We start from the raw sequence: 10853 nt of genomic DNA, 5'->3' as shown, positions 1-10853 counted from the left end.
CCCCAAAAATCAAAATTTTTGAAAAATGAAAAAATCACCCCCAGATATTCACCCAACAAACAAGTGTGCCAAATTTCAGACAAATCCGACCATTTTTGAAGTCTCCAGGCTGCCCCAAAGTTTTAGCCTCGTTTTGACGAAAAGTTGTCCCCAGGCCCCAAAAATCAAAATTTAAAAAAAATGAAAAAGATGCCCCCAGATATTCACCCAAGGAACAAGTGTGCCAAATTTCAGACAAATCCGACCATTTTTGAAGTCTCCAGGCTGCCCCAAAGTTTTAGCCTCGTTTTGACGAAAACTTGTCCCCAGGCCCCAAAAATCAAAATTTAAAAAAAATGAAAAAAACACCCCCAGATATTCACCCAAGGAACAAGTGTGCCAAATTTCAGCCAAATCCAAGCATTTTTGAAGTCTCCAGGCTGCCCTAAAGTTTTTGTGACAGACAGACAGACACACACACACACACACAGACAGACAGACATTGTCAGATTGTAGCTCAACTGAAGTTGAGAAAAGAACATAATCTTTTGACGATAAAACTAAAAAATTAAAATTAAAACGGAAAAGAATATCCAGTGTGGAAAAAATCACAATAATTGATAAACATAAATTTTGTATTCTCAAACACCAACCGTTCTCATCGTGACGAATAAGTAAGGACACGTGGTAATCATCTTTGCTCGGTGGTGGTTATTTGCATTTGTGTTTCTTAAGACTACTCCTTACACTGAATAATTTCCCACAAACATCACATTTGTACGGTTTATCACCAGTATGAGTACGAAGATGTCTTTGTAAAGCACCTGATTGATTAAATCCTTTTCCACAAATATCGCATTTGTGTGGTCTTCCATCACCAGTATGAAAATGAAGATGGTTTTTTAAGCTATTCGAATGATTAAATCTTTCTCCACAAATATCACATTTATACGGTTTTTCACCAGTATGAGTACGAAGATGATCTTTTAAAGTACCTGATTGATTAAATCCTTTCCCACAAATATCACACTTGTACGGTTTCTCACCAGTATGAGTACGAAGATGTTTTTGTAAATTACTTGAGTTTATAAATCCTCTTCCACAAATATCACATTTGTACGGTTTATCACCAGTATGAGTACGAAGATGATCTTTTAAAGTATTCGAATGAGTAAATCCTTTTCCACAAATATCACACTTGTACGGTTTCTCACCAGTATGAGTACGAAGATGGCCCTTTAAATTACTTGATTGTTTAAATCCTTTCCCACAAATATCACATTTGTACTGTCTTTCTTTACTTCGGTCTTCATCTTTCCGATCTTTCCGTTTTCTCTTCATTTCTACCTTAAGATCATTCATTTCGATCATTTGACTTTTATTTGCATTCACTTTTGCTAATACTTCCATATGGATGGGAATCTTTCGACAAAATTTCAAATGTTTTTGGAGATATTTATCGTGACTGTATGATATCGAACAATAACGACATGTGAAGATAGGACCTATAAAAAAGGATAATTTCAAAAAGATACAAAAAGCTAGTGACGGACCAAACATAATCAGACTTTTGAACCATGTTCACACGTTACTGTTCCGTTTCGCTCCGGTATGGTTTTCGTTACGGATCGAGTGTGTTCATATTGGTTCCGGGACGTTTCGGAGCAAGAAAACGGAGCAGTTCCGTTCCAATGAAAAAAAGTGGAGCGAAAACGTTTCGATCTGTTTTTCTTTGTAACGTCTTCTTTTTTGACATTTCGAATTTTGACGTTCACACTTGTTTCGCAACCGTTTCGTTTCTGAACGGAACGGAACCGTAACGTCTGAACATGGTCTTGTACCAGGTGATTCATTTTAATGAAAAAATAAGGAAAATGTTGGGATCGATCATGTAGCCCTTACATAGTATGGATGATCCAACTTTTCAAGAAAGGCTTTAAGGGGAAATAGGATTTTTTCCGAAAAAAATAGGTGGTTTAGACTTAAGATTTTAAGGGATTTCTAAAAGAAGAAGTTATAGTTGAAATTTTTGTTAAAGTATTAGGTATTTGCTAAGAAAAAGGCAAAATCTTTACCTGCGGTATCATTTTATGTTCCTGTAATATGAAATTTTTTCACGTCTTTAAACACTTTATACACTAGTGGCCGTAGCATGTGGGTATAGCAATAAAGTCGTTGGTTCAATCCCCAGCCGGGTCATACCAAAGGCTTCGTACATAGTAAAAAACTGGTACTTGATGCCTTTATGTTTGATGCTTAGCGAGAGTAAGTGAAAAATCCAGGGAAAGGAGTGACACCCTCCCCACGTTCGACTAGACAGCTAAAGTAAAGAAAGCCTTCGTGTTGCCCTCAACTGCGATCGCAAAGTTACTTACACTGCCATAAAGCGATGCGGGTTCAAAAAGTTTTATACATTAGGGGGTGTATAGAGAATGTAACTTCCCTTCTGTCCACTATTTCTTTCAGTTTGAACCACAAGTGGTTTTTTGGTTTAGACGGAAATTCTTATTTCTTCACATATATAGGGGGGATGAAATATAAATATAGTGTATGGATTTTGGATCTCTTTTGACCAGGAGTTTCGGCAGCAGTCGCACTTGATAAATAGCAAGAAACATATTTGATCATGAAAAAGGTTTGGATAGAGGTTTAAAAAATGAACGGTTTACCGATATCCTTCTTGGTCGACGGATCTTTTTGTTTAAGTGGTGAAGCATCACCTTTCTCATCATTCATATCTGCAGCAACGATGCCAAGATCTCTTGCATATTCATCACCATACCAAACCAAGAACTCATCACCAATTTTGATCTCTTTATAAGCTCTGTAATATATTTGACCATGGTATTGAAAAGCCACAAGATTTTGTTCTGCTTCAGTTCTTGAACAATTGATGTATCTCAACCAGTTTCCGTACTTTTCATCTTTGCCATTGACGTAATAAACAACCCGTCCTTCCTTCATGATCTAAACAACAAAAAACACAATGTCGCGTTTGCAATTTCTGCGATAACGTTTCCAATGTATTGAATGTAGACTATGCTATAGTCTAAGATGAGTTTCATCTAAAAAGAACAAACGTGAAGAAGACGGGAGTTTTTTCGGGGGTAGCTGTTGTCTTAACACAGACTCTATCCACCGCGATACATATTACGTTTTATAACATACAAACTATGTTATATCATAATAGTATATTATACAGACGATAGCATCGTCTACATTGAATAGTATAAAAAGCAAACTAATTTAAAATTTTGCTCCTGAGCATACCTCCCACATGTAAGAAGTATCCATATCATCTTTGGGAATATCAGGTCGAACTTTCTTTCCTTCGTATGGCCCGAATCGTGTACCAGAGTTGAACTGGCGTTTAGCAAAGACACCAAGTCCAGCCCCAGGTATATTTGATTCCCTGACTTCCAAACCATCAGGAAGACTTGCTAGACTGCGATTTTCGGTATCGGGACAATCTTTATCAGCTAATGGGAACAGTGGACCATGGACTGGGCAATCTCCGAAATAGAAATCTTCGCATTGTTCGCAATCTGTAGAACAAGACAAGAAAATTTCACTTGCTTCTATCTAGATTGAGCATCTGGTTCTCTGATTGCTAATCAATAGTCGCAATCAAATATTCCGAATAATTTCGACAAAAATATTTATGGGATCACCCCCTCCCAGGAAGATGGGAGGGGATCAACTTTTAAGGGGGGAGTGAATATTTTCACCTTGATGGGGGGGGGGACTAATGCAAATGGGGGATTTCAGGAAGTTTTATGGGAAGTGGGGGTAGAAAGTGCAGGTACAATATTTCAAATTAGATGATTAAATGTGTCTATATTTCCACATGATTTCCAGCATTTGTTATTTTTAAGTTATTATTGTCAAGTTATATATTATATAGTGAATGGATTGGTCACAAAAATATTCTTCAAATGAGGGGAACCCTGGAAAAAGGGTAGGTGGGAGAGAAAACCAAATGGGGGTTATAGGCGTGAGATGGGGGGACCTGAAAACCTGGAGGACACCATGATTTAATTTAAAAATATTAGACACGACAGGAGATGAAACGAAGTAAATTTGAAAATTTTAAATAAATCATTTGGAAGGAAGAAGCTTACAGAGAAAGTGATCTTCATCGGGAACTTGTTGTTCTTTATAACATTTTCTTGCTCCACCACGTTTTGGATATCGACTTGTTGATGATGGTTTTGATTCTTCAGGGATGGGTTTGTTTTCAACGATCTCATTTCTTTCACGATTTCGAACAGGTTGTGTTTTATTAGGGGGAATTTTTTTCGTAGTAGATGTTGGACCAACTTTCTTGATTGTCTAGAAATATGAAAGATTCAAAAAGTAGCTTGAAATATCAGTCATTATTTTGTAAACCATTCGAGTGTAGTGGTTTCAGTTTTAACTCCCCTGTCTCAGAGACACGATGGGGATCTTCGAAAGCTAGGACGATAAAAATGAAGGAATTAAATGCTGATGAGGGGCTGAGCTCATCTACTCAAAAGACAAAAGGCCAATATATTCAAAATTAGTATACGGGGTTAGTTACCCGGTCTTTCACAAAGGATTCGAAACACTAGGAAAAGAGTTTGAAAAGTTTTATCTTAGGGAAATTCACATCAGTTAGTTCATAATCAAACTTTTACCTTCACTTTTTTTTCTTTCGCAGGTGCTGAACTTTTCTTCATCTCTAAAAGATTACAAAAAAGGCTACAAAGCATACACCTATCAAAGAGGTTGAATTGTGCGGGCACTGGTAAGAAGTTTACTTGGGATCTTCAGTGCGACAAACTTTTCCCTTGTTCTCTCTTGTGTTATGATACGAACATTTTTTAGCATTCTAACACGTTCAGCGTAAGTTACTTGGAACCTCCTCTAAACGCAATAATATTTCATATTTATCAGAACATTTCGTCGACGCATGCTCCTAATTATCACAAAAACAAAAACATAACTGTCACTCTCACTCTCACATTATGATAATAAGGTATTCCTAAGATTTTGTACCAGCGCAGACCAGCGTCAGATTATTGGTTTAAAGGTTTCGTTTTTACATAAATGTTCCCGTTTCACATCAGGCACATGTTTCATATCAGGACAGTGTCTGCCTATTGTTATATTGTGCTGATATAAGCAAAAAATGTTTTTCTTTTCCTCTTTCTGACCAATCTTACTCCACATCCGTGTCAATTCAATATCAAAAAGCTTTTAAATTGAAATTCATGAGTCAGCAAACGATAACACTCTTATTTAAAAACAAATCCTTTAAAACATTAAAGCACGTACAATGTGATAGTCACAGCTTAAAAAAATGATTCAAATCTCTCCGTAAGTTTAGCAAATTAATCTGTGTTCTAATTTACAAAAGTTAACCTGTATCCGGAACTTTATAGACTTTATATGTACAATAAATCAATAGAAAATCACCTCCAGACCAAGTAGATATTTCTTTTGAAGGAGACCAATCTTCGTCATCTTTGTTGTCATCAGAATGATCTTCGTCACTAAGATATGCAAATCGATCTTCAACTTCAATCTTCTCTACTTTCTTCTTGTTAAGAGCGGGATTTTTCACAGGAAGGCCTGTTTTTAGAGAAAAAGGCCAGGAAAATAAGAAATCTCGACAAAGAAAACGTGGTGGCTCGTGTGCTCCGTTCAGAGCCCCTTATTGTAGCCTGTATCACCCCACCTACGGTCGTTTTTTATATTTTGAAAAACTGTCTATGTCGGTCCTGTTTCGGTTAGCGAGATTCTGACACCCCTGTTTCACAGACCCGGTGGAACCCCCACCCCGGTGGAAAAATAGGCCAAAAAATCGTCCCCGGTAAAAAAAACAACCTACAATCTCAACCCCACTGCAATTAATTGCTCTATGATTTTATCCCCATTGGCATTTTGATAGAAATTTTCATCCCCACTGAGGGAAAAAGTTCTACCGGGGCACTGAGACAGGGGTGTATTCTGTGTCTCAGTTTGTCCCAGTTCAGTTTCCAGATGGTGTCAATCGAACAAGTTCGAACGAAAATCGTGATCGAATAATTGTGATTTGATTGTGTTGAACGCAATTGAATCTGAATCAAGGGATTCCTGGGTAATATTAGTTAGATTGCATTCAAATAACATTCGATTGATTCAATTGCTAGTCGATTATGTTCAATAAGTTCGATTACAATTCACAATTAAAATAGCCCACCCACGACCCTGCCTATACCCCGGACAGTCCGGGGTTTTTTTGATGCGTGCCCGGGGTCCGTATTATTTGTTTTTGAGAGACTACCCCGGACGCCCCAGACAGCCCGCGCGGTCGCTTTTTATAGAATCGCTGACCGCGCGGGCTTTTTTCTAATTCATTGAAATATTCTTCCGTGGACAAACGCCGTCTTCCAAAAGATCTTGTAATGCCCTCCCTTAGAGCTTTAGCGTGGGCGTCTGCCAATCCGACATCGGAATAGATATAACAGTAGTAGCAGTAGAGCAGTAGTAGTCTCGTTAAGACGCGATCTGTATGTATACGCGACGATGTTTCATTAGCGAGATTATGTACATATTTGCACTTTGGAGGACGGTAGAGTGACTGAAAAGCGATTTGGAATAACCCGCAGTTCTGCCCCGCAATATCGAGGACGGTAAAAGTGCTGATTTACCGTCATCCTCAGCTGGTCAGGATCTAGTCAAATTAGAACCTTACCGTCTCCGTCGCTGAAAAACACACATACATAATCTCGGAATTTGGGCGTGAGGGGGTGAGTTTTAGACCTGGATAAAATGTCCGGGGGTTTAAAGTGTGCTCGGCGATATACGTCCGGGGTAAATTTAGGGCGCAAAAATTGGAGCCCCGGACGTAGGTCCGGGGAAAAAGTTATTTTTTTCAGACCCCAGACATTTGCCCCGGACTGTCCGGGGCATAGGCAGGGTCGTGCCCACCCTGCCTTTAAAAAGAGCTTTTTAACGTAGGCAGCCGCAGAAAATCAGATAAGAGCGAACCTACCGTACAACAAACAGTAAGAGCGATTAAAGCGAGCGAATACAATTGTTATTCGAGTGTCTCCACCCTCTTATTTTTCTTTTTTTATTGCATCGTGTATTACAAAAAAACATGAGACATGAGACATAAGTAAGGAATAGGTTTAGTTAGATAGCCGAAGAGTGCATTATTCTTCAAAACTTCACCATGAACAAATAATATTAAAAGTCAATCCACAAAAGAAAGTTCTTTTAATTAAGAACTGACTGGATGTTATGTTCTTACCACAAGCTTTCATGAATTCATAATTCTGCATTATATTTCGAGCTCTTTCATTTTCAAAATCTCCAATCTGATCAACATCTAGTTCCATTTCATCCATTCTGGTTTATGATGTATACTCCTGGTAAAGAAAATATTTACTCAAGCTGCTTCGTATTTTTTGTCTTGACGCTTGATCAAGCGTCAAGACAAAAAATACGAACGAAAGATGGCTCAAGTCTTGCTCCACATACGTGTTTGTAAAATTTCCCGCCAATAATTTCGAATTTTTAGCCTGGAAAACTAAATTTTTAGCCTAAGCATCGCGCTAAAATGGTAGCCAGAGCTTCGAAGAAGTGATTGGAATTGGTTGGTGGACAGTGGACCCTTTCTCTTCATAAACTTTTTACGTAACACTATTTATTCTTGCTGTCCTGCAATTCGAAGAATCCTGACATATTTGTAAAGGTAAGAGTAGGTCTTAACAATATTGCCAGTACTTATTTTTGAGTTTCTGAACTAACTATATTTGAAAGTTTTATAGTGTTTTTTAGCAGGCAAATGTAGGGATGACGGAAGTCGGAGAATTTACGCGCGACAAAAACTGCGCAGGAGAAAAAAAGGCAAAAAAAAGTTTAAGGGAACAATATCTCTATGATAGAGAAAGAAAAAAACATACATTTTTTTTTCAAGCTCAAGAGAATTAACTCACCTTTGCATGGCAAAAAACCAGAAGTCTTAAGCTCCTTTCGTTATTTTGCTACGAGTGATTTTCGAAGCTCGGACGCAATGTTTGTTTACATGAAAGAAACGGCACCCGATTTTCAAAACAATGTCCTTTACTCTCGTTCCCATTCCGCGTGAGCATTTCGGTCCCGTGACTTGCGGTTTTTTTCTTGTGAAAGAAGAAGCTTTTGTTTTTCTTTTGAGCTATGGCCTCCACAGTGAATCGCTGTAGTCTTGAAGTAATTCCAAATTGAAAAACTATTTCCGATTTTATCGTATCAATCTCATGGTCTCAATGCAGAGGCCGGGTATCAAAAGAAAGCCCAAAGCTTCCTCTTCAACACTGTGAAGTTATTTATTATTGATTTCAAATTGCTCATTGGTAAATTAGAGGTTTGTAGTGGTTGGTAAGCGACTTTTTCGTCGGACATATTTTTTTCTTTTCGGATTAAACATTACGTAAAAGTTTGACTTTTTTCGATTTCTGATTGGTTTCAAACTTCCTAAAATGGCAGCCACAAATGTAAACAACTTTTTTTCGAAAAAAGATCTCCAAGATATAGTGTATGAAAAACAACTTCCAGAATCTTGGAATAAAAATAGTAAGGTGAGTTATAAAATTTTTTCAGAAATTTTGTCTTTCCTTGATGAAAATTCACTCTCTGTTTCTGGAAATCTAGTCCCAATCCTGAGTTTGTTGTGTTATAAAGATGTTTCGTTGATTATTAAAAAGCCTACAAATTTTCAAAGAAAGATTTTGAAGCTTATTTCGAAAAACAAAGACTGTCTTGAAAATTACATAACAGATTTCTATGATTGTGATGTTAGTTTATCATCATCTTTAGAAATTGGTCCCATGTGTAGTGCTATTGGGTTGACTTCTGCTCAAATTGATGGGAATGATAGGGATTGCCTAAAAAATGCCATCGCTGAAATTACGAAAGATGACAAGTCAGTTGTTGTCACAAATGGGATTGTTTTAGAGTTGAAGTCCTACTTTATGGATAATTTCACTCCAAGTTGGAGCAAATTTCATAAATGTATGATTCCCTTATTTCCTGAGTGTGTCCATCATTTTGAGAGATTCAAAAAAATTCTAACAAGGTTAAGTGAAGATAAAAAAAGTTTGCGTGCTAACAATTTAAGCACCTTTTCAAACAAGCCATTTTCTTTTCCTGTTCCCTCATCAGGTATAAACCGAACTGTTTCAAATGATAGTCCTGTGAGCAGCAAAAATCTTGGTAAAACCAGAAATGAAACTTTCAATCGTGAAGAATTTGATAAAACAATATCATTGTTATTAGAAAAAAATAATGATCTGGAATCCAAAATTTTTCTACTTTTTGAGGCCTTAAAGGAAGAGAGTAAAGACAAGATTAAGTATTTGAATGAACTTAAATGCCTTCAGATAGAAAGTGAGAAAACTTCCTCTGATTTAAGTAAAGCATTATCAAAGTTGGGACACTTGTCGACACGTAATGTCAACAAGCGTATCAAACTTCAGAAGGATAAAGTGATCGAGGCAAACGAGGAGTTGTGTGAAAAAAATGAAATGATAAGTTCCCTTCAGTCTTCTATTGCAGAAAGCACTTCTGAAAATGAAAAATACATACAAAAATTGAATGCCAAACTAGATAAAGCCCTAGTCAAATCTACCAAATATAGGCGAAGGAACAATGATTTGAAAAAAAAAGTACTGAACTTCGAAAAAAAACTTGGTGAAACCAATGAAAATGGCTTTCAATCTCATACTGAAAATCTCAAAGCTGAAATCAAAATTTTGATAGATCATGTAAAATTTTTAGAAAATGAAAAACTTGCTGCCGAGGAAGAGCTAGAAGATTTGATGAAAAGTAATGAAATAAAAGTTTTTCATAAAGGGTGTTACAATGCTGACATCCGCGCTGTTTATGAAGACCTCCTATGCATGGGTGTGGGTACATCCAAAGTAAAGGAGGTTATTAGAACAGTACTTAAAAATATTGCCAAGCGAGATGCTCCTGTTCTACCGGGGGTGACTTTTGCTAAGGGAATGCTTCTTGAGGCCAGGAATCTTGCACAACAACATTTAGTTCATGTTTTATCTGGGGAAAAGATTTCTGAAAGTGATTCTGCAACAAATTTTTCTGATCTAAATACCCTGCATAGTGATGGAACTTCAAAAAAAGGTCGTTCATACTTATCATACGACATTACAACTAAAACTGGTGAAACTCTCAATGCTGGCCTGAGAGAGACAAGCTCAGGGGATGCTGAAATGCAATTAAAAGTCTTACAAAATATCCTTGATGATTTATCTAAAAAGTCCTCTGACAAATCTTTCAGCAACAAAGTCTTTGGTTCAATAAAAAATCTCATGAGTGACCGCTGCAGCACTCAAAAAAAATTTAATCACATCTTTATAGAATATAGAACCTCTGTTTTACCACAAATTATAGAGGGATGGGATAACCTAACAGATAAAGAAAAGTCAAAGTTGAAGAATATAAATGAATTCTTTTGTGGACTCCATTATCTTGTTGGACTAGCAGATCAAGCTGAAGCCACTTTGAAAGTTTGGGAGGGTTTACTTTATTATAAAGATAAAAAAGTAGGGTCCCTTGCTCATGGTGGCTATTCTAACGGGGAGTCAGGGTGTCTCCGCACTATTAGAACAGTGTGCAAATCAGTACAGGAAAGGGGTTGTGATAAAAGTGGACGTATGGTCCACTTTGCCACCTTTTTAAAAAGTGAGCACAACGTTACTGAAATTCCACTGTACCCATTTTTAGGCAATAGGTTTAATATTTTGTTTTTAAATGCAGCTGGAGTATTCCAGCTGTATTCACTACTTCAAGCTTTTTTTTCTGAATGTTACGATGAGAATAGGCTTTTGACAGCTGTCTATCATGATTTAAATGTTTTAGCTTAT

The 10853-nt window shown here is 37.1% G+C and overlaps 1 protein-coding gene across 1 annotated transcript; it reads right to left on the bottom strand.

Annotated features, from left to right (window-relative positions):
• Positions 1 to 614: 614 nt before the first annotated feature.
• On the bottom strand, positions 615 to 4679 carry LOC136803570 (histone-lysine N-methyltransferase PRDM9-like). The gene is made up of 5 exons (XM_067060306.1): positions 4638 to 4679; positions 4101 to 4311; positions 3250 to 3524; positions 2649 to 2946; positions 615 to 1484 (listed from the first exon to the last, which is right to left on the bottom strand). Exons 1-5 carry the CDS (start codon positions 4677 to 4679, stop codon positions 691 to 693), a joined length of 1620 nt encoding a protein of 539 aa, XP_066916407.1. The 3' UTR covers positions 615 to 690.
• Positions 4680 to 10853: the final 6174 nt, after the last annotated feature.

Source organism: Clytia hemisphaerica, unplaced genomic scaffold (assembly GCF_902728285.1).
Source record: "Clytia hemisphaerica strain Z4C2 unplaced genomic scaffold, Clytia hemisphaerica genome assembly, whole genome shotgun sequence".
Lineage (NCBI taxonomy): Eukaryota > Metazoa > Cnidaria > Hydrozoa > Leptothecata > Clytiidae > Clytia > Clytia hemisphaerica.
Note: the sequence above shows the minus strand (reverse complement) of the source record. Positions and strands in the feature narration are given on the sequence as shown.